This window comes from Neoarius graeffei, chromosome 2 (assembly GCF_027579695.1).
Source record: "Neoarius graeffei isolate fNeoGra1 chromosome 2, fNeoGra1.pri, whole genome shotgun sequence".
Classification (NCBI taxonomy): Eukaryota; Metazoa; Chordata; class Actinopteri; order Siluriformes; family Ariidae; genus Neoarius; species Neoarius graeffei.
The window spans coordinates 6,272,410-6,297,299 of NC_083570.1; the positions used below are offsets into that span (position 1 = coordinate 6,272,410).

The following is a 24,890-nucleotide window of genomic DNA, read 5'->3' on the forward strand; positions in this document are numbered from 1 at the left end:
AGGCAAGTTGTGCTCTGAAGAGTGGCCCACTGTAGCTGTAATAACTGCACCTGTAGCCAGTGGGGAAAACAGCGAGTCAATTCAAGTTAGTGCAATGCAGCAAGTAACTTGGCACAAGAAATGCAGTGATGTTGATCGGTTTTCAAGTGAGTCCCTAGAATTTAACGATCTGATTGCCAACCATAGTTCGAATTACGGGAGGTACTGGGGGGTACTATACCCCCCAATGAAGACCCAGTACCCCCCAAAGAGACAAAAATATAAGTTTTGGGGGGGGTCCAATATTTTTTCTGATATTGTGAAAAGGAATATATAATTCAAACCAACTCCCATTCGGCATTCTTATTAGACCCCAAAGCCGTTTGTTTTCAGGATAATGGCTGGCTGATGAAATTATTGGCTGGCTAGCTGACTCAGCCAAAACCTTAATGGCTGCTGCAGCCACCAAAATGTTTATGGCTACAAATGGCTGATACTGTTTCTTCACACCTATGGTCTACGTTCAATTGATTATAAGATGCACTGGTTACACAGATACATAGGCTATTTCCACAACACAGTTTGGTTAAAAAACTGATTGTACTACAACAAATGGTGTATTTATGATAGCATTTATTGACTATAAGTTATTTATTTATTACATTTATTTATTATAAGTACTTAGATATATTATTATTATCTCTCTCTCTCTCTCTCACACACACACACACACATACACACGGGTCACACGGGTCATTTAACATGAAATCATATGAATTATGAGATATTAAAATATAGTAGGCCCTAGTAGACTTTATTCTGTGCAGTGTACGGCGACGGATTCGCTCTAAATTATCTCCGACCGCCAAGTTCACTAATGTTCTGTCTGCCTTGCCTACCAGGCAAACAGAGCGGTCAGTATATTGCTAGCTGTGGTCAGACTGCAAAGTATGAATCATGAAAGAGTGTCTCTGAGGGAGTCCCGCTTAATTAATGGACGTCACTGTGTGGCATATATCCGGGCGAATGGATCAAACAAATGGTGGGAATAAAAAGCAAATTACCACAGGTCCCCTGGTCTCTTACTTCACTGTAAATATAAATCTAGCAAGATTGTAGTTCAATGCTAATAATAAGCTAATCTGGATTGTTCAAGGAAGGCATCTAGCTATCTACTCTCACTAGCAATGACCAGTGAAGGACTGGCAGCTATCTTACTATGATGAAAGTAGAGTGGTGGAGTACTTTTTTTATCAATCTCAAAGTATGTGAAACAAACAAACAAACAAAAAAAAATACCTTTACACTTTCCCTCAGCAGCAGCAAAGAATGCAGCCATCTCGTCGATATCGGAGTCGATTGATGCTCTGGGTGGGTTCCCGGGTTCCCCAGTGTATCGTGGTAACGGTGTGAGGGGCGGGAAGCCAGACAGGTAGTCACAACGGCAAGCTTGTGGTGGCTCTCTGTGCTGTGATATCAGTTCTAAATCTCTACAGTGTATGCCTATACGTCTCTATTGTGTTACTACTAGTGTGTACAGTTGATCATGTTTGTGTCACTTTTCTTGTAGCTCATGATGTGGATAAACCCATTATTTGATGTACACAATTCTTAGTGGCTCAGCCAAATTTTATTAGATAGCGGCTCAAATTGGCTTACAAAATTATTGGCTGGCGGCGGCTCAAATTCTAAATGGCGGTTTTAGCGGCACCTGGCGGCGGCTTCGGGGTCTACTTCTTATTGTAGGAACATTTTAATGTAAATTGATTTCAGACAGACACCCCTATTGTGGACCGTACCATTTTTAGTCACCGCAGCGCTAGAACGCGCTAGAGCAGGGGTTCTCAAAGTGTGGGAGAGTCAGCCCCGCCCCCCCCCGCAGAGAGCAAATAAACAACAGCGTCCCCCCCCCCCCACTCCCCACAATGTTTGTTGTTGCTATACTTAATGTTCCATTCGTATTTTTTTAAAAAATGGTTGTTGTACACATTTTTATTTTTTTTCTTTTACACATTTTAAACATCTGTGCTTTTTGAAAACATCTTTTTTTTTTACATATTTAAAACATATGAGCTTTTTTTTTTTTGAATTTTACAAAAACATACAGAACAAGACTCGGCTCACATATAGTTAAACATACAAACATATATACAGGCAGACAGCAGGCCCATTAGTTCTTGGATGGCATGGAATAAAACATGATACAAATAAGAAAAGGGAATATGAAATTAAATATTAAACATTGAATACAAATTGAAAAATTGAAGAGAGAAAGGAAAAGGGAGATTAAATACAACTCCTCTTATCTTTTACATAAATCCTCTTATCAAAATGGTTTCAATGTTTATTCCTATGAAGGACAAGAATGGTTGCCATATTCTGCGGAAGATATTGTCCTTCTCATGCAGTTTACACGTCAAATAGTCCAAGGATATATACTGTATTATAACATTATGCCATTGTGTCCTTGAAGGGGGGGTATCAGATATCCAATTTAACAAAATACATTTTCTAGCACAAAAAGTTAACATTCTATATAACTTCCCCTTATACTTGTCGCTGATAAAGCAGTTTGAAATACCAAGCAGCATACAAAGTGGGTCAAAATCTAGTGATGTACCTAGAATCGTATTCACATCTTTCTCCACCATTCTCCAAAAATGTTTAATCTTTCGACATGACCATAAGCAGTGAGTAAGACTTCCAATCTCTGTTTTACACTTGGGGCAATGAGGAGAAAGGGTATTGTTAAATTTATGACGTTGAGAGGGGGATATATGTGCTCTATGTAAGATTTTAAGCTGAATGGCTTTAACTTTGTTACAGATACTTAGAGATCTCACATTTTCCCATGCCTCGTCCCATTCCTCATCTGTAATCTCCAGACCAAGTTCACTTTCCCATTTGAGCTTAAGATGTAAGGTACCTTTATTGACATATTCCTTAAGAAGTCTATAAAAGAAACCAATGCAATGCCCCATCTGAAGCGAAAATACATGTCGCTCAATGCAAGAACTACTTTGGTCAGAGAGAAGTGTTGTATCTTTTTTAATAAAATTGCGTAATTGAAGGTAACAAAAAAAGTCCCATTTTGGAATATCAAACTTAACTCTCAACTGATCAAAGGACATCATCGTGGGACCAACAAAAAGATCACGTAACCTGGAGATCCCTTTAGTACTCCAGATTTGAAAGACAGGGTCAGTTACACCTGGTGAAAAATCTATGTTGCCACATATTGGCGTAAACACAGAAGTGAGTTTATGTCTGCCCTCTAACCTTCTAACTACCTGCCAGGCCTTAACGGTGTGGGTAGTGACTGGATTATGACACACAGAGCTCAAGGATTTTTTTATAAATAACAAATTCGAGAGAGGTAGTTTAGACATGGAACTCTCTATATCCAACCATATGGACTTAGGATCATTGCGCATCCAATCAGTGATGTAACGAAGGTGTGCACTGAGCTGGTATTTCCTAATGTCAGGAAGGTCAAGGCCACCTTCTGAAGAGGGGAGGCATAGAGTTGCTAAGCTAAGACGGGTTTTTTTCTTAGCCCATATGAAGGAGCTAAACCAACTCTTCAGGCTTTTTAAGGTTTTGTGAGATAAGAGAATTGGAATCATCTGAATGGGGTAAAGCAGTCTGGGTAACACATTCATTTTCAGGAGGGCCACGTGTCCAAGCCAAGAGATGGGCAGTGTATTCCATCTCTCAAGATCCATTCTGATGCGTTCAAGTAGAGGGGGAAAATTAGCTCTATACATTTTGTCAAAATCAGGGGTTATGTATATTCCTAGATAAATAAAACCAGATGGGGACCACTTAAATGGGAATGGACATGGGGTATTTGGTTGGTGCAACAGGCTACCCAAGGGCATTGCCTCTGATTTGTCAAAATTGATTTTATACCCTGAAAATCCACTGAATTTACCTATAGTGTCAAGGACGTTAGGAATGGAAATACCAGGCTCAGTCATAAAGATCAGAACGTCATCGGCATATAGGGTTATCTTATGCTGCTTATCACCTATAGGCAATCCATGTATGCCCTGATTCCTCCTGATCGCTTCAGCCAGTGGCTCAATAACTAGAGCAAACAAAAGAGGGGATAAGGGACACCCCTGCCTAGTGCCTCTTTGAATAGCAAAATTAGGGGACCGCAATCCATTAGTGAGAACTGAGGAGAGAGGATTATTGTAAAGCAAACGAACCCAACTAATAACATTGGAACCAAGACCAAATCTTTCTAAAACATAAAACAGGAAAGGCATTTCTATGCGGTCGAAAGCCTTCTGCGCGTCCAGAGAGACGACTATACCTTCAGTTGACTGTTCACGAAACTTCTGAATTGTGTTCATCAATCTGCGCATGTTATTACATGAGTTACGGCCTTTAATGAAACCCGTTTGGTCTTCATTGATAAGAACAGGGAGCAAGTCTTCCAATCGCGTTGCCAATATTTTAGACAGAATTTTTAAATCTACATTCAATAAAGATATCGGTCGATATGAGGCACATTGCTCTGGTTGTTTCCCTTTCTTTAAAATTAACGAAATATTGGCTTCCCTCAAAGAAGCTGGCAGGATGCCCCTTTCTAATGATTCTGTCAGCATATTCAGTAGTGGTTCAATCAAGAGGCCCTGAAATTCTTTATAAAATTCACTACTCAACCCATCAGGCCCAGGCGCCTTTCCAGAGGGCAGTGCATTAATTGCAATCGTTACTTCCTCTTTAGTTATGGGTGCATTAAGTTTTGACTTCTGATTATCTGTCAGTTGTGGAAAATCCAAAGAGGAGAAGAAAGTGTCCATTAGTCCAGGGCTATCCTGCTGTAAATCTGACCTATACAGTTTTTCATATAATTTTTTGAATGTGTTATTTATAGAAACATGATCAAATACTTGCTTCCCCATTTCATCTGTAATTGAAGAGATCGTTTTTGAGTCTGATTTTTTCCTTGTCAAATAGGTCAAATATCTCCCTGCTTTATCACCCTGCTCATATAATCTCTGTTTAGCAAATCTGATTTTTGCTTCAGCTTGCTCTGTTAACAGGGAATCTAAGGCTGATCGCAGAGCAGAAATTTCTTTAAGTCTTGTTGGAGAAGGCCTTGCTATATATTCCCTTTCTGCCACCTTAAGCCTAGATTCTAGAATTTCCCTTTGTTCAGCTTGTCTACGCCTCCTACTGGACACATAGGATATAATAAGACCTCTTGCAAAGGCTTTAGATGTTTCCCAGAGAAGAGATGGATTATTTGTAGAGGCTGAATTTATTGATAAAAAGGATTGGAATTCCTCAGAGAAATAGGATACAAATTTGTGGTCTGAGAGAATGAAAGGGTTAAACCTCCAATATCTTGTCTGTGGGGCTAAGTGACCAATTTTGCACTGAATAAAAACAGCAGCATGGTCTGATATAACTGCGCTACCTATGGAACTACATGTAATTGACTGTAACAAAATTTTAGGTATGAAAAAGTAGTCTATGCGTGTGTGACAATTATGGACTTTTGAAAAGAAAGTATATTCCCTGTCTACTGGGTGTTGAGTTCGCCACACATCTATAAAATCCAAATCCTCACAGAGACCGTTAATGAATTTAGAATGGTGAGAAAACATCTTTTTTTTACATATTTAAAACATATGAGCTTTATTAAAACATCTTTTCTTTTACACATTTTAAGCATCTGTGCTTTTTGAAAACCTCTTTTTTACACATTTTAAACATCTGTGCTTTTTTAAACATCTTGTTTTACACATTTTAAACATCTCATAGCATCGTTAGCTAGCACCTCTTGGCAGACAACACACTGTGGCAGTGGAGCATCTTCAGATCCAGTCCATGAAAATCCAAACTTTAAATAATCGTGGTCATACTTCCTTCTTTGTTTGCTTGGCCCAGACTCTGTCTCCTCACTCACTGTAGCTTTAGGTGCCAAAAATCGATCCATTTTGTCTCTGGCAAAGGCTAGCTGAAGTTCGCTAAATGTCCGCAATAGTAACTTATTCTAGTTTATTTTTCCTCATGTTGCGCCCCCCTGAAGAACTCTGGCGCCCCCTAGGGGAGACGCGCCCCACACTTTGAAAAGCCCTGCGCTAGAAGCAATAGCTTCTAGTCCACACCGTATTCAGTTGATTCATCAGATACAGTCCATGGGTTTGCAGCAATTTATACAGTCTATGGTTTGCAGCAGAAGACGTGCATTGGTAATGTTAGTTGCTAACCAAAATGTGTTATTTTACAACTTTCATTTATTAAAGTGATTTGTTCTTCCAGCTCATGTCACATCTTTATACGTTGAATTACTTACCCACTGAGGCCAGAAGGCTACAGTGGACGGATGTTAACGTTACTGTAGTTACCAGCGTTAGTTAGCAAGATAAGCTAAGTCTCTATTTAAATCAAGCTTATTACAGTGTGGTATAGAAACGATTCTCATTTCAAAGGAGAAGAACTCCATATGTTTCCATTCTCATTTTATCATGAATAAATTGTGCCCTTCTGAAATTCATTTGGCACATAGGCCCATCCTGTGTGTGTGATTAGGCACAAGAAGTTCTGATGTAGGCCTAGCTAAGCCTATGTAAAATTACAATCAGAACCTCTGGGGACTGGGGCAACATAAAAAGAGCCAGGTAGTAGGCGAGCCTAGGCAAAATAGTACATGGATGTTTTCTATTGTTTTTAGTTACATTCCTTTTGTATTATTTTTAAGATATTCGTAGTTTCATCTGAGTACCCTGTTTGATTTTATTCACAGAGACAGTAGGTGGGCGGCACGGTGGTGTAGTGGTTAGCGCTGTCGCCTCACAGCAAGAAGGTCCTGGGTTCGAGCCCCGGGGCCGGCGAGGGCCTTTCTGTGTGGAGTTTGCATGTTCTCCCCGTGTCCGCGTGGGTTTCCTCCGGGTGCTCCGGTTTCCCCCACAGTCCAAAGACATGCAGGTTAGGTTAACTGGTGACTCTAAATTGACCGTAGGTGTGAATGTGAGTGTGAATGGTTGTCTGTGTCTATGTGTCAGCCCTGTGATGACCTGGCGACTTGTCCAGGGTGTACCCCGCCTTTCGCCCATAGTCAGCTGGGATAGGCTCCAGCTTGCCTGCGACCCTGTAGAAGGATAAAGCGGCTAGAGATAATGAGATGAGATGAGACAGTAGGCCAAACATGAGGAAAAGAAAAGGGCCAGACATCAGGCATTTTTTTGGTGCTAAAAGAGTAAGTAGTAAATATTAGCACTAAGATCTACAGACAATTACAGTTCAAGTGTAGGTGCAGTTAGGTTTTACGGTATACACTGTTCATATGAATAAAGAAAATGGGTTCCCAGCAGACAGGAGAGGCACAGCAGGATGAAAGAGAGCAAGACATTCAGCAGGACTGTTCTGCATGTGTGTATATACTGTATGCGACTCATTTGTAGTGTTGATACCCAGTTTGTTCTGACAAAGAAGGTTATCAGGTTGTACTGCTGTTTTTCTTCTGTGGTAGTACTGTATGGTTTGTCATGCTTCTTAATGACATTAAAAATTATTGTTCAGAGTTATTGTGTTGAGTTACTGACACCGACTTCCATAGACGGGACAGGACTGGGGGGGCGATTGATATGATAGTGGACCATGATGGTACCCGCCAATTATGGTGGGGTAATTCGCACTCTGGCTAAACTTAAGGTATACTCTGAAGCTGAAGAGATTGAGGCCCATTGTCAAGACAGAGGAGCACCTTTGGTGGGAACTAGCAATCACGTAACCCTACCTAAAACCATAAAGGATGAACAAACAAACACAGTCAAAAATGATACACTCTTAAAGGACATGGGACATGAAACATAAATGCACGCTATATCAGTTTCTTTCCATTAAAAATATGAATTAATTGCATCAACAAATACAAAATCATCTATTAAATTCAGCAAAATCGTTATATTCGTGATGATTATATGGCATTTCTGCTCGAGCTCCGATATGCATATTTTACAACCGGAAGAGCCGCTGTCACGTGATCATACGTCACAAAAACTTTCGGGCACAGCACAAGCGGGTAGATGAATGGAGAAGTGAGTGACAAGAAAATTGTTTTTATAGTCTTTAACGTACATTGAACATCATGGTGTATTGTGCTGCTTATGGTTGCAGTAATTCCAATGGGAAATGCCCTGGAGTAATTTTTTTTGCATTCCCCAAGGACCCGAAGCTGAGGAAAGTGTGGGCTCACTACTGCTGTAGAAAAAACTTTGCACCTACTGTTTCCCACAAACTGTGTTCGGACCATTTCACTGAGGATTCTTTCAACATTAATACTCAGGTACTGAGCGATATTAATTGCCAAGCCAAATTTAAGAGGCCGTATAGCCGGGTTCATGGAGGCAGTGATAGCACCATAATATACAGGGCCTAACATTCCTACAACTGTAGAGACAGTCAAGAAATCCTGTAACATTAATGGACATTTAAATAGGAACAGTCCACCGTACTTCCATAATGAGTCGTATAGATGTACGTACGATGGAGTCGTATAGATGTACGTACTTCCTCGATCAACCACTCTTCGTGCTGCTCCATCTTCGCTCATGTTTTTAAAAATGGCGGTTGTGAAAACAAACCAAACCGGGAAAGTAGGGAAGCGGAAGTGCGTGTACAGCGGATGTAGAGTGAGACGAGCTGCTCCGTACCTCTCTGAGCTTTGCGCGACCTCCCAGTCAGTCAGACGCGCTGTCACTCCTGTTAGCAATGTAGCTAGGCTCAGCATGGCCAATGGTATTTTTTGGGGCTGTACTTAGATGCGACCAAACTCTTCCACGTTTTTCCTGTTTACATAGGTTTATATGACCAGTGACATGAAACAAGTTCAGTTACACAAATTGAAACGTAGCGATTTTCTATGCTATGGAAAGTCCGCACTATAATGACAGGCGTACTAACACCTTCTGCGCACTTCGACAGCGCATTGATACCTTCACTCGGAGTTGTACCATTATTTTTTAGACAGGGTGGACGGACCAGGGCATTCGCCCGCCTGGCCGTGCCCCACGAGGAGCGCTCTCGGCCGGCTTGGGAGGCAGACAGCAGCCCCTCCTGGAAGTGTGGTTTTACCATGGGCCTCATGCGGAAAAATGCCGAGGTGCATTCGCTAAGCGACTGAAAGCCGAGGTAAGGATTAGTATTATAATTTTGTGCTTGGTAATTGCCCTTGATAGCTGTGTAGTCACTGTAGTGTGTTTGTCTGTATGGTGATTGGTGAACCATTTTGCACAGAATATGCCGCAGCGGTGCAGCCTCATGGACTCTGGGGCCTGTGATTGTATTGCCCAGACCAGTTGGTCTCCTAGTGGAAAATCCTTAAAAAATGCTCTGCGTCACTGTGTATGTAGACTGGGAAGAAACTGGTGGTTGTTAAGTTTAAACTGGAAGCTGAGGGTGTTTTCACACTTGGTCCCTTTCAGCCATCTAACCGAACTCAGATCGATGACTCAGCATTTTTTGCGCATATGTGAACACTCCAACCGTACCCAGACCCCTTTAAAGCGAACCGAACTGAGACCACCTCAGGAGGTGGTCTCAGTACGGTTCGCTAAAAATCAACAGTACGGTTCGCCTAATCTGTGCATTGTGAACAAAAAGTGCACTGGGTTCACTTCGCCTTTTTCACTGTAGTTTAACCTTCTTCATTTGCCATAGTTGGTCACGTGACTGTAGCAGGGAAACTCAACTTCCTTTTGGAACTTACCACAGCCGCTTTACAGTTCTCTGAACTTCTTTGTAGTCTCCTCAGCCGTGTTTTGTGCTCATAGATAGCTGGAATAAATTTATTTTCCGGGTCCCAGCTTGTTTTCAAAACTACATCCAATACAGGGACCCACAGCACATCATACAAGACTCTCTGTATGTTCCATATGGTTGGATGGTGGAAGGATTGGAGATGTCATGTATTTTTTAGATGGTGAAAAAGATTGGTAGCCAGCTGAAAGTCCTGGGCGAACACAGTTCAGTCTGTTGGTTGATTTTTGATGAACTGGGTACACTGCTTGTCGCGACTGATTTGGGCTGGAAAAAAGAGAGAGTGTAGCCATTGGCAGCAGTCTCTGCATACTTTCAGGGAAATCCATGCAGGGGGGGAGACGGAGATGGTACAATAAAGTCAGAAGAGCGAGACTTTGGTGAGGTCTTTGTAAGTGTCTCCATGACTGTCTCTGTCAAGGAGGACACATCCAGGCTGGACAAACTGATCAGGCGGGCCGGCTCTGTGGTCGGCATGAAGCTGGACTCTCTGGTGACGATGACCAAGAAGAGGACTATGGACAAACTATTGAACATCATGGACGATGCCAGTCACCCTCTGCACACCGTCATCAGCAACCAGAGGAGCCTGTTCAGTGACAGAATGCTCCTTCCCAAGTGCAGGATGAACAGACTCAAAAACTCCTTTGTCCCTCACGCCATCAGACTGTACAACTCCTCATCATTACGTCACTATATACGTCAGTTACGTCACTGCGTTTGCATAAACCTTGGCGCAAATATCGAAGCAACAACACCATGGAGAAGAAGCAGCAGCAACTAGGGCTGCACAATATATCGAAAAAGTATCGATATCGCGATATCATAGTTCGCGATACACATACCGCAAAAATTACTTAAATTTCGATAAAAGGCACATTTTTCTGTGCCATCCAATCACATTTGAATGTCAACAAGCACTGCGGGATAACTCCGCCCCCTATTGCAAAACAAGTAAAAGCCTCGTGGTGATGGCGGAAGGTGGGAGCGGTAGCAAGTGTGGCGAGACAAACTTGTGTGAGGAGGAACTGGTTTCCAAAAAAAAAAAAAAAAAAAAATGCACGTCTGCTATTTGGAAGTACTTTGGATTCAGGAGGGATGACGTACTGCAAACTCGGGTACTTTGCAAGACATGTAAAACGGTGGTGGCAGCTACCAACGACAGGGCAGAACGGCAAGTAGAGGTAAGAAAAACATATATTTAATTATCGTGATACATATCGATATCGAGATATTCAGTCATGTTATTGAATATCGCATATTTTTCTGATATCGTGCAGCCCTAGCAGCAACAACAACAATGGATGACTTCACATTTGTACAGCTGCTGCTTCTCGGCACTTAAAAATGGTGACCTCTCATTAAGGGAACAATTAGACTACATTCAGACTGCACCCTGAAACGACCCATATCCGATTTTTTTGCCCATATGCGACCTGTATCCGATTTGTTAGACAATCTGAATGACACAGATCCGATTTTTTCACATGCGACCCAGGCCGCTTGGATATGTGGTCCTAATTCCGATTCATATCCGCTATTTTCACATGCGACTGCAGTCTGACCGGACAGGTCGCATTCATGCGACCTACACGTCATCAACAAGAGACAAACGTCACTATTCTGCGTTGGCTAATCCCGCCTCTTTGGTGGAAAACAACAACAATGACATAATGCACTACATGAACAGGCGCACACACAGTCTCTCTCGCGCTCCCTCACGCACTCCATCATATGCGCGATGCAGACATTAATGTTTCGCGTGCACGCACTTGCTCGCTTGCTCTAGATTCCGGGAGATATTCTCCAATTTGCGGGCATCAGGGAGCCGCTATCAATATGCGGGAGACTCCCGGAACTTCCGGGAGACTTGGGATGTCTGCACTAGACAGTGTTTATGTAGAGAGCATGCGCACTTCAATCAATCAATCAGTCAATCAATCAATCTTTCAACGGAGGTTGCTGCCACGGCCCCACTCTCACTCACACACACACACACACACACACACACACACACACACACACACACACACACACACACACATACACACCCTCTCTCTCTCTCACGCAGAGACACTCTCATTCACACACACACATTACACGATGTGCTTATTACGTGTCAATTTGCGCATGCGGGACACTTTTGGGTCGTTTTCCGTTCATATTGGAGATCGCATACACGTCTCATATAATTGGTAATGTGAACGGCCTAACAAAAAAATCGGATTTCACAACAAATCGGATATGGGTCGTTTCAGGTTGCAGTCTGAACGTAGTGTAAATGTCCCTGTCTGACATCACAAGTGGGTTTTACATTTCATTTGCTTTCTGTAGGTTTTAGCTTCTGGACGTCGCTCTCCTCAATTTCACAGACCAGAGTTTCACACATCCAGCGTCACTGTCCATCAACATCTCTCATTTGATGGAGTGAGGAATTCTCTCTCAGATCTGAAAAAGAGACTCGAGGAATTCTGTGAGGAGGAATTCAACAAAATCCCTCCACATGGTAAGAGGAGATGTTCCTGCTGGAGAAACACAGCGATGTGTTATTTCTTAGCGATGCTCCTGCTTTCTTTTCTGCAGACACTTTATTCACCCGACACTTTGAACTAAAACACTGATTTAAAATGAATAAACTGACTGGATCACTTTAAACTCTTTCCATCTTTTACACAAACTCATGTTTCTATTTTTCTCTCCACAGCTGCAGCAGTTCAGATCATTTCAGAACCAGAACCACAGAGCAGAGAAGAGTTTCTGAAATGTACATCTAACACACACACACACACACACACACACACACACACACACACACACACACACACACACTTGTAGGCCTGTCATGATAACAAATTTTGTTGGACGATATATTGTCTCAGAAATTATTGCGAAAAACGATATTATTGTTGACGTCTTTTCAAGACAATTTTATGCCACTAGTAAAATAATAATGATCATGCAAATACACCCTTTCATAGAACAGTAAACTTTTTAATTCATTCAGTCAACTTATTCAATTCAACAGTGGAACATAAAAAATAAATCTAAATAAATAAATAAGCTCAAGAAATAAAACAATCAAACAAAATGACTCACAACAAAAAAGATAAATAAAATACAATTTATGGCTCTTAAAAATTGCACTGAAGTGAATATTAACTTGGCACAGGGTAATAAAAAGACATTCTTTTCTTCACAGCCAACATTCTGCCAATCCAGTTTCTCAAAGATTAGTACCCAGATCAACAAAAAGTGCAAAGTAACCACGTATTGCCAGCTGTCATTTGGATAAAAGTCACAACAATTAGAACGAGATAACATGTAGGCAAGGGTGTAGGTTTGGTATTAACATTGGTGGGGACAAAAACCCAATGCCAACCCCCAGTGGTGCCAACTTCAGGTCAACATTAGAGGGTCACAATATTTTGCTCCGTTGTGTTCCACCAAAAGAGTCTCCATCATCTCTCCAAAGGCCAGACTTTTAACATTTGAAGTTCAGAACTGTAGTAATTCATGAATAATAATAATAATAATAATAATAATAATAATATGAAATCCATTTGATTAACTGCAAATCTTGCATGTGATGATGAACTCATTCTACCAATTTGCAAATGTGTTTTCCAAGCGAATAGCGCACTGACTGTCGGGAGCAGTGGTGTAGTGGAGATTTTTAAAGTGGGGGTACGCGATTCGTGATGTCATCTATTTGATATCATGTCAGAAGCGGTAGCCTTTGTTTGGTCGCCTATGTTTGGTCTGAATGATTTGTATAAATGTTACATTCTTTTAACAACACAAGAGGGCACAAGAAGACACTTTTTTTCAGACATTTTTATGTGTGCAATTTTCATTCGTGTTTGTCAGTACAGCCCAACTGTTATGGCGAAAAGCCGCGGTTTATTTTGTCTCCAATAAATATGCTGAAATGGCTAAAGAGGAACAAATTCGCCTTCTCCTTCCGAATGCATCGTCGTAGACAGCACCACTCTGCTGCTGGAACTCAACATAAACCTTGCATAGGTTTAACATGGACTATCAGGCGTGAAGCCAAAATATTGGAAATTATGATACACAAACACCTTTGTTCATGTTCGATTCATGTTCATTTGAGCCGAGCTGCATTCGGAATTCGATATTTTTACTAGCCTACTTACTGCCGTGGCAACAGCTACAGCATGTGTCCAGAAGTTCAAAAAAAGTCACGTCACTCACTCACATCGCATACAAACCAGCAATGGGCTGAAATTTATTATAAAAGGCACCAATCGAATAAATCAAGCATTGAGTCTGGCGCGATTGAGGCACCTGCGTATACAAAATACATGACATGCAGCCATTGGGTTAAGCCCTACCATGCACTCCTTCTTAAAGACTTGAGTATTTCTTTAAATACTCAAGTATTTAAAGGAGGGTGTATGTTCCTTTCCCTCATAAATGGAAATAAAACCCATCCGGAGCCTTAAACACTGCGTTCCATGAGGCTGGCAGGGGGAGTCGCTCTTCTGTGGGATCTTTAACTAGGTTTAGAATGCTAGTTTAAGCTGATATGTGATTGATCTAACGGTAAAACAGCACGAGGGCTCGAGAACTTTGACAGGTTACAATTTTACTTGGCAACAGAATGTATCTGAATTCTGATTGGTTGTTGTATCTGAATTCTGATTGGTTGTTGTTATATTATTGCCCTTTTGTTCTGTTCTTGAGCCCAGAGTGGGGGGAGGGGGGAGTGGCAGGGTTCTACAGAGAAAAGTTTTCACTGCAACCAAACATGCTGTTTTCGTGACCACGCCCCCAGCGCGGATATTCATGTTCACATTGTTCAGTTTGTTTTTCTCTTTTATTTTAGATTTCTGTTATCTGACTCTGGATCCCAACACGGCACATCGTCACCTCATTCTGTCTGAGAAGAACAGAGCGGTGAGAGTCAGTGGGAGAGAGCAGCGTTACTCTGATCATCCAGAGAGATTTGATTCCTGGCCTCAGGTGTTGTGTAAGGAGAGTGTGTGTGGACGCTGTTACTGGGAGGTGGAGCGGAGCGGTGATGGTGTTGTCTCCATATCAGTCTCATATAAAGACATCAGCAGGAAAGGACGGGGTAAAGAGTGTGTGTTTGGATGCAACAATCAGTCCTGGAGATTGCGGTGTTCTTCTTCTCTCTCTTTCCGGCACAACAGCATTAAGACTGATCTCAGAGTTCCATCAGCCTCCAGAATAGGAGTGTATGTGGATCACAGTGCAGGAACTCTGTCCTTCTACAGCGTCTCTGACACGATGAAGCTCCTCCACAGAGTCCACACCACATCCACTCAGACTCTATACGCTGGGTTTGGGGTCCCCTGGACTTCTGTTTCTCCAGTGAGATTGTGTGATCCAGAATAAAAGTGTGTAGTGTTTTCTGTAAAATTCCTGCACGTTGCCACGTTGTTGCTCAGTCGTCTGTTTCACTAGAACACAATCCAGCTGCACAAAAACACTCATTTTAATATTTAAATTAAAACAGATGAATAATTTAAAATAATTAAAAAGGAAATGTTAAAAATTAACTGTCAGACAAGAAACTCGTCAAATTTAAAAAGAAAATGATCTCATGACCTTCGCATTATAAAGTTGTGTTTGTTTCATATTAAGCAGCGTCTCATTAAATAACTAATAAACAGTAATAAAGCCAGAACAGAACAACATTTTAAACCTGTTCAGGTCACACTATATAAAAATAAAACATCACTTTTAGAATGAATTAGATTTTTCTGCTTGTGTTCTAAGATGTAAAATCCACATTCACTTTTTCAAATCTGAAGTTGTTTCTAAACCCTGAGATTTGATTGTAAAACATTGAACAATATTTAAACTCCATTAGAACATCCAGTACATGATCGGTTCAGGCTGCCGATGTCGTGTTCATCCCATATTCAGCCTGGATGATGATTGGCCCGCAGATAGAACCTTATAAATCCAGGTTTATCTGTGAGTTTGGGATTTTTATTCAAATATTACAATCAAAGCTTTGCAGAATAAAAGATAAGAGCACAGGAGAATAAAGTTTCCCCCAGTGATGGAGTTTCTGTGCTGAACTCATTTTCAGACAGAAGCAAATTCAACCTTTTCCTGAGAGTTTCAGCAGCTGGATAAATATTGTTCAGTATTTTAAACTGAATTTCTTTCACTGTGGGTGAAATTGGCCGTCTAAGATAACTACAGTGTGTATTTGTTAGCGTTCCTCCATCGTCAGTTATTCTTACTTTGCTAATTTTTTTTTTTAAATCAGGGAATAGCTTCCATTTTAAAACATTTCTAATTCCTTTGTTATTAGATTTTATTTCACCAATTTCCACTTCACCAATTTTCAGTTCAGACAGTTTGACCGACACCTTTGAATTTTTAAGGGTATTTTTTATCGTGAATCTTAAGGGAGGTGGAATAGCTCTACAGATTTGATTAAATTCTCTTTAGACACATTTTAAATGAAACTTTTCTAGAAATGAATTAAATTGCATTAAATGAGCATTTTCATCCATTAGATCGGTAATATCTAAAACATTCCATAAAATGATAAAATATAATTCCATTCTTGTTGAAATAAAGTCTTCCTATTAATAGTAATGGTTCTATTATTCCACAAGGTTAAGTACACTCGCATTTGTGTACATTAAATAATTTTGGTGAAATTGGGCAGCCTTGTCTGATTCCACGTAAAATCTTAAATTGAATAATTGATTGGTAATCAATCATATCCAGAATCAGTCGGACATGGTTTTGAATACATCTTCCCTTCATGAAGGCTGATTGATATTCGTTGACAAGTTTTACAAGTCCACGCTTTAGACGATTAGCAGATACTAAGGCAAGTAATTTATAATCATTGCATAGTAAGGTTATAGGTCTCCAATTGTCTAGCAATAAGAAGTCTTTTTTGGGTTTTGGTAGCAAGGTTATTAAGCCTGTCTTCCTCGTTGGGGATAAACATCCTTTGTGAATGCATTCTAAAAATGCTCTATATAATATATTTAATATCCACCCAAAAGTATTTTAAAAATTCAGATGTTAAGCCATCGATTCCTGGTGATTTACCATTTTTCATTTGTTTTAATGCAATTTCAATTTTTGTTATAGTTCATTCCTCATCAAGTGTATGTTTGTCTTCATCCAGTTTTTTGATGTCATCATTGATGGGATAAAATAAGACGTCACTGTGGCAGCGGGGGCGTGGTCAAGCGCCGGTCTGTGACAGGAGGGTGGAGCCGGGGAAGGTGAGTGGCAGAATCGCGACACCTGAGGATAATTAACCTGTGTTTGTGTGTGTGTTTTCCCAGTAACCGCTCCCTATTTAAGGAGGCAGAGAGAGAGGAGAGGGAGCGCAACCCGGGACCAGACGAGTGTGTGTGTGTGAATGAATAAACGTATAACTAAGATTTTGAGACTGAAAAGTTGTCAGAATAAATCACCTTGTCTGCCTCCAAACGCTGTCCTGCCGTCCTCTGTGCTCCACCCACACTCAATACGCGCTACAGTGGTGCCGAAACCCGGGAACAGGTGGAACACCAACACAGCAGCCCCATGGAATCCTCCCCGTTCACGGACTTGGTCCACGCCCTCGCCACGGCTCAGCAGAGCCAGCACCAGGCACTTGTCACGCTCCGAAAGGAGCAGGAGCGCCGCTTCGAAGCCCTGGTGCTGGCCCAGCAGGAAGATCGAGAGGCGTTCCGGCGTCTCCTCGCGTCGGCGGGGTCCACCAGCGCCCCGGCCGCGGGCCCGTCTCCCCTCACCGTGACCAAGATGGGCCCGCAGGACGACCCCGAGGCATTTCTCACATTGTTCGAGCAGGTCGCCGAAGCCTCGGGGTGGCCGATGGAGCAGCGCGCGGCGCGCCTCCTCCCCCTCCTGACGGGAGAGGCGCAGCTGGCCGCGCTACAGCTCCCCGCCGATCGCAGGCTGGCCTACGCCGACCTTCGCCGGGCTGTCCTCCAGCGCGTGGGGCGCACGCCGGAGCAGCAGCGCCAGCGCTTCCGCGCGCTGCGGATGGAGGAAGTCGGCAGCCCGTTCGCGTTCGGCCAGCAGCTCCGGGACGCCTGCTGGCAGTGGCTGAGGGCCGAAGATCGCGACGCCGAGGGAATCATCGACCAGGTGGCGCTGGAACAGTTCATCGCCCGCTTACCAGCTGGAACCGCGGAGTGGGTCCAGTGCCACCGCCCGGCGTCGCTGGATCAGGCCGTGGGACTGGCGGAGGATCATCTGGCGGCTGTTCCTGCAGCAGGACAGCGGACGACAGCATCTTCTTTCTCCCCCCCCTCCTCCCGTGTCCCGTCCTCGCCCCATTCCCCCACCGCGGAGGCGGGGGCCGGCTCCACCTCAGCCGGCCCGCCGCACCCGTGGTGCCCTCCCGTTTCTCCCTTCTGTGTCTGTCTCTCCCCCCCCTCAGACGAAAGAGCGAGTCACCCAATTGCTAATTCCAAAGAGCCGCCGGGAATTGGTATTTCAGGCGGCTCACTTTAATCCCATGGCTGGACACCTCGGGCAAGATAAGACACTCGCCCGGATAATGGCCCGGTTCTATTGGCCGGGGATTCGCGGCGACGTCCGTAAGTGGTGTACGGCGTGCCGCGAATGCCAGTTAGTAAATCCAGCGGCCATTCCAAAAGCGCCCTTGCGCCCCCTACCATTAATCGAGACCCCGTTCGAAAGGATTGGGATGGATCTCGTCGGGCCATTAGATCGGTCAACACGAGGGTACCGCTTTATATTGGTTCTGGTGGACTATGCAACGCGATACCCGGAAGCGGTGCCTCTTCGCAATATCTCAGCACGCAGTATTGCGGAGGCCCTCTTCCACGTTATCTCCCGGGTTGGAATCCCGAAAGAGATTCTGACTGACCAGGGCACCTCGTTTATGTCACGAACACTGAGCGAACTGTATGGGCTACTGGGTATTAAGCCGATCCGCACCAGCGTTTATCACCCACAGACGGACGGTTTAGTTGAACGGTTCAACCGCACCCTCAAGAATATTATCAAAAAATTCGTAAGTGAGGACGCACGTAACTGGGATAAGTGGCTCGAACCCTTGTTGTTTGCAGTGCGAGAGGTCCCCCAAGCCTCCACGGGGTTCTCCCCGTTTGAATTATTATATGGGCGTAAGCCGCGCGGCATCTTAGATGTACTGCGGGAAAATTGGGAGGAGGGACCTTCACCGAGCAAAAACGAAATTCAGTACGTTATGGATCTGCGCGCAAAACTCCACACTCTCACCCACCTAACTCAGGAGAATTTGCGGCAGGCCCAGGAACGGCAAGCCCGCCTGTACAACAAGGGCACGCGCCTTAGAGAGTTCACTCCGGGAGATAAGGTACTCGTCCTGTTGCCCACGTCGAGCTCCAAATTAATCGCCAAGTGGCAAGGACCCTTTGAGGTCACACGGCGAGTCGGGGACGTCGACTATGAGGTTAGGCGAACGGACAGGGAGGGGGCGCTACAGATCTACCACCTCAATCTGCTGAAACTTTGGAACGAGGAGGTCCCCGTGGCGTTGGTGTCGGTAGTTCCGGAGAAGGCGGAGCTGGGGCCGGAGGTCCAAAAAGGGTCATTGGCATCGCGTATTGAGTGTGGGTGGAGCACAGAGGACGGCAGGACAGCGTTTGGAGGCAGACAAGGTGATTTATTCTGATAACTTTTCAGTCTCAAAATCTTAGTTATACGTTTATTCATTCACACACACACACTCGTCTGGTCCCGGGTTGCGCTCCCTCTCCTCTCTCTCTGCCTCCTTAAATAGGGAGCGGTTACTGGGAAAACACACACACAAACACAGGTTAATTATCCTCAGGTGTCGCGATTCTGCCACTCACCTTCCCCGGCTCCACCCTCCTGTCACAGACCGGCGCTTGACCACGCCCCCGCTGCCACAGTGCGATTCGCGATTAAATATTTTAATTGCTTGACAGCACTTATTATTATTAGAGACACTACATGCTGAATTCAGAAACAAGGTAAATAATAACAAACATGAACGTGAGCTGTAGATATTTATGCTCAAATCCGCTCAAAGTAGGGGGCGGGGCACCATCACGCTGTGTCAAGACAAGAACTTTCCTGAGAAATAACGCGAACGTCTGCATCATGCGGGATTTGCGGGCGGGAGTGGGACAAAATATGGCAGGCGGGAGCGGGACTGAAAATCATAATTCTTTGCGGGCGGGAGCGGGACTGAAAAATCCGACCCGCGCAGACCTCTAGCTCAAGGCTTACCTGCGTGTCTAGGGGCTGTCTCCGCATGTGCTCTGATAGTTTTAGATGTGGAAAAATTGGTCTTGTCTCACCCATTGATCTTGCACTTGTCACATCAAGTTAAACAGGTGTTGCAAAATTTACAGACCCATTAAATTAATTTATCAGTAATTTAATTGATAATTAAATTAACATATGACTGTTTATTATTATTAAATTAACATATATCTGTTCTACTAACAATCTCGAAATTCGTGTCACATCCTCTTTTGATAATGTAAGTCACGCTCTCGCACGCCTCCTTAACTCTCGGGATGACACTTGGGATGACATTGATATTGTACTAGTATCAGGTCTGATCTCTCCTCCAGCCCTCTAGGGATGGGGGAAGTACTCTTTGTTGATGGTTCTTATTCTAAACCCTCAGACGGTGTATAATATTTATAATTTATAATATTTATAATACCTCTGTGGTTACTCTGTGTGTTCACTGCCTGATATTGTGCATGAGGCATACGCTCTTCCTTTCTCATTTGATTTTTGTCATCTTGATTGTGGACAAATTCTCTAAATGGGTAGAAGTTTTTCCCTGTTCTCGAGAGAACACGAAGGTAGTCACTCGTATTCTGGCAAAAGAAATAATACTTAGTTATAATAATAATAATAATACATTTTATTTATAAGTGCCTTTCCAGGTACCCAAGGACACTGAACAGTAAAACAAACAATAAAAGCAGAACAATAAAATAACAACAATAAAATAATAAGAAATCAATAATCAATAATTATTAGACGCCATAGACTCAGATAAAGGTACCCCTTTCACCTCAAAAGTCACACAAAACCTTTGTAAGTATCTCTCACTAAGCTGGTGTTTTCACATTCCGTACCACCCTCAATCTTCTGGTATCTAGAACGTACTAATCGAACATTGAAAGACAAAAAAAATTCTGAATGAATGAAACCTGAATGAAAGGTTCAAAAAATTGGGTAGACTTATTGCCAGCCACTCTGGCTGAAATTCGTATGACACCAAGAAATTATTTTGGAAGACCTTTTCCTCTCCCCTGGAAGAAGGGAACTCCGGCTCCGGGTACCTCTGATTTGAAAACACATATGGATGAGTATTCTGCAGCCCTTATAGATAAGTTGCATAAAATTTGTACTAAGGTCAATAGTACAATACCATTTCCACCATCAGCACCCACACACCCACCCCTTTCACGTGGGAGACAAGGTGCTGGTGTGACTTTTAAAACGATTTGGACAATTGGGAGAACCTAAATATAGTGGGCCTGAAGACATAGTCGCCATTACTTTTACTGCTGTTTTAACTGATCTTTTTCCACAGTGGATCCATGCCACGCGATCGAAGAAGGCTCCATAACAAAGTTGTGTTACAATGACAAATTTGCTACTAACGTTTTCTCTGTGTCCCTATCTAGTCTCTGTTTTCTCTCTCTCTCTCTCTCTCTCTCTCTCTGTCTGAGCTCTACACAGATTTGACGTGATCTGTGTGCAGCCCTCTGGCCGACTGAGAATCCTCGGGTTGCTGCCTGCAGGACGTTGTGAACAAAGAGGGGAAGAGATCTCGTGCTCCGTTTGGGACCAATCATCCTCACTACAACCATGACAGTCCTCATCACGAGTTTCGTGACCACTCGGAGCAGGGTTACCCGCTCGAGCTGGACTTCGAGACAACATCTTCTGGCAATTTGCTAACTGGACTGCACGAGCACACACCACACGAATGAAAGTTGTTATGTCTGTCATCTGATGCAGTTTTCTACTATTATTACACGTCTCTATGCTCTGAAGCTCTGTATTCTTACAGGACTCTGTTCTCACTATAGGTCGATAATATGCCTTCTAATTTAATTTTCCCTCACTGTTTTAGAACAAATTACCCTGAAGGAAGTAGCGTGTATTTGGGACAAATTAAGAGGTTTCGAGTTTCTCTAAGCTCCGGTGAGGTGGGACGAGGGCTGATCGGGTATGCCCACCCTCTGAGCACCAATACACGTCAAGAAGAGCAAAGATTAACTCAAGCATACATCTAATCCTAATTCTCGATGTAATCACATATATGATCATGAGGTGATAATGATCATACATGATCCTAGTGATAATAGTGATACTATTATCAAAGGGGGGATTGTTAAAATGACCTTCTGTCTCAGCTAGACATTGTTTAAAAATCCCATTCAGAACATTCTGCTTATTTTGATATGAAATGTGTATTATTGATCAGAGATGTGTCTGGACGGAGTCAAGGTCTGCAATGATGTCAGACACACCCACACACACCCACAGCTGCATATCCAACGTGTAGGTTAGATTTAATGTTGGATTTAAAGCTGCATTAAGTGATTCATGTTAGTTTTATAGTTTTATAATTTTATAGATCTATATTAGCCTTATTGCTGCACAAAGTGTTAAGACTTTATATTTTAGAGCTTTTTAAGATCCTTTATTATTTTGGACGATTGCTTATGCTATGGCAGTGATTTTAAACTGTTCCTGTGTAGCCTGACCTTCGTCCAGTGGAGAAGAACACTTCTTTGTTAGAGCAAACATAGTCTTTGTTTAAAACATTGTCGTAAAAACATCTCGCGCGCTTTGGCGTAAATTGAATCGCTGAAATATTATTTTGCTTATGATTGAAGGTTTCATGCACACACATAGATATCAGTGATGTCATTTACACACAGATAACACTCATATATAATAACCCTCTGTATTCTTGTCTAATGGGGAACTTGCGAATAAAGATGTGAACTACATTGGGGTTCCTGTCTTTCTTTGCGACTAACCCCCAGACGTCTGGGTGGCACGAGGGCATTGGTCTCGAGAAGTAAGTTGACCGTTCTGACTGGGAGAACCCTAACATATAGTGTGACCTGAACAGGTTTAAAATGTTGTTCTGTTCTGGCTTTATTACTGTTTATTAGTTATTTAATGAGACGCTGCTTAATATGAAACAAACACAACTTTATAATGCGAAGGTCATGAGATCATTTTCTTTTTAAATTTGACGAGTTTCTTGTCTGACAGTTAATTTTTAACATTTCCTTTTTAATTATTTTCAATTATTCATATGTTTTAATTTAAATATTAAAATGAGTGTTTTTGTGCAGCTGGATTGTGTTCTAGTGAAACAGACGACTGAGCAACAACGTGGCAACGTGCAGGAATTTTACAGAAAACACTACACACTTTTATTCTGGATCACACAATCTCACTGTAGAACCAGAAGACCAGTAGAGCCAGAACCCAGTGTATAGAGTCTGAGTGAATGTGGTGTGGACTCTGTGGAGGAGCTTCATCGTGTCAGAGACGCTGTAGAAGGACAGAGTTCCTGCACTGTGATCCACATACACTCCTATTCTGGAGGGTGATGGAACTCTGAGATCATTCATAATGTTGTTGTGCCAGAAAGAGAGAGAAGAAGAAGAATCACAGTACAGAGTCCAGGACTGATTTTTGCGTCCAAACTCACACTCATAACCCCATCCTTTCCTGCTGATGTCTTTATATGAGACTGATATGGACACGCCACCAGCACCGCTCCACTCCACCTCCCAGTAACGGCGTCCACACACACTCTCCTTACACAACACCTGAGGCCAGTAATCAAATCTCTCTGGATGATCAGAGTAACGCTGCTCTCTCTCACTCCATCTCACCGCTCTGTTCTTCTCAGACAGAATGAAGAGATGATGTACCGTGTTGGGATCCAGAGTCAGATAACAGAAATCTAAAATAAAAGAGAAAAACAAACTGAACAATGTGAACATGTTGGGTTTAATTCACACAATATATTTATGTGGTGTGTGTTTAGGGTTGCCACCCGTCCCGTAAAATATGGAATCGTCCTTTATTTGGCAATTAAATCTTGTGTCCCGTATTGAACCGATACGTGACGCGATTTGTTCCGTATTTTCATAAATGTCCAATACACATGTCTGTCTCACACATATCAACACTAAATCTAACAATAATGAATAAAATAAAACAGGAAATACTCCGTTGCGGGATCTACCCAGGACACAACCCCCTCCCCTCTGTGTCACGCTCTGTGCGTCTGTGCCTGGCTGCTTGCGTCACTGCGTGTGGTGCTGTCACGGTTGCCTAGAGACAGACAACACACACCGGCGCTGTTCAAAAAACCCGGGCCTTTTAAAAATGTCTGCTGCACCCGGGACTCCACCACGTGAAAGACAAAGAGTTACTCAGTGCAGCAAGGAGTAAGATAGATAGATACTGTAGATAGTAATTGCTTTCTTGATCACCCCTTTACTAAAAACACCTACAAAATAAAACATACCACTGCTGCGGGCACCCCACCCCATGGGAGTCATGCCCGTGGTGGTCATGGCCCCAAGGAGCCGTGGTAGGCATCCCTTATTTTCATTTCTGAATGGTGGCAACCCAATGTGTGTGTGTGTGTGTGTGTGTGTGTGTGTGTGTTAGATGTACATTTCAGAAACTCTTCTCTGCTCTGTGGTTCTGGTCCTGAAATGATCTGAACTGCTGCAGCTGTGGAGAGAAAAATAGAAACATGAGTTTGTGTATAAGATGGAAAGAGTTTAAAGTGATCCAGTCAGTTTATTCATTTTAAATCAGTGTTTTAGTTCAAAGTGTCGGGTGAATAAAGTGTCTGCAGAAAAGAAAGCAGGAGCATCGCTAAGAAATAACACATCACTGTGTTTCTCCAGCAGGAACAGCTCCTCTTACCATGTGGAGGGATTTTGTTGAATTCCTCCTCACAGAATTCCTCGAGTCTCTTTTTCAGATCTGAGAGAGAATTCCTCACTCCATCAAATGAGAGATGTTGATGGACAGTGACGCTGGACGTGTGAAAATTTGGTCTGTACAATGGAGGAGAGCGACGTCCAGAAGCTAAAACC

General features: G+C 42.9%; 2 protein-coding genes across 2 annotated transcripts in view; both read left to right on the forward strand.

Moving 5' to 3' along the window:
* The window catches only part of LOC132879405 (E3 ubiquitin/ISG15 ligase TRIM25-like), a 61,020-nt gene that overhangs the window by 18,583 nt on the left and 17,547 nt on the right, over window positions 1-24,890 (forward strand). Inside the window, exon 5 of the mRNA XM_060913725.1 lies at window positions 12,464-12,523. Within this exon, the coding sequence (XP_060769708.1) occupies window positions 12,464-12,523 (60 nt within the window). The remainder of the gene's footprint in view (window positions 1-12,463; window positions 12,524-24,890) is intronic.
* Window positions 14,278-16,119, forward strand: LOC132878505 (stonustoxin subunit beta-like). Its single transcript, XM_060913672.1, has one exon. It carries the CDS (start codon window positions 14,569-14,571, stop codon window positions 15,139-15,141), a length of 573 nt encoding a protein of 190 aa, XP_060769655.1. The 5' UTR covers window positions 14,278-14,568; the 3' UTR covers window positions 15,142-16,119.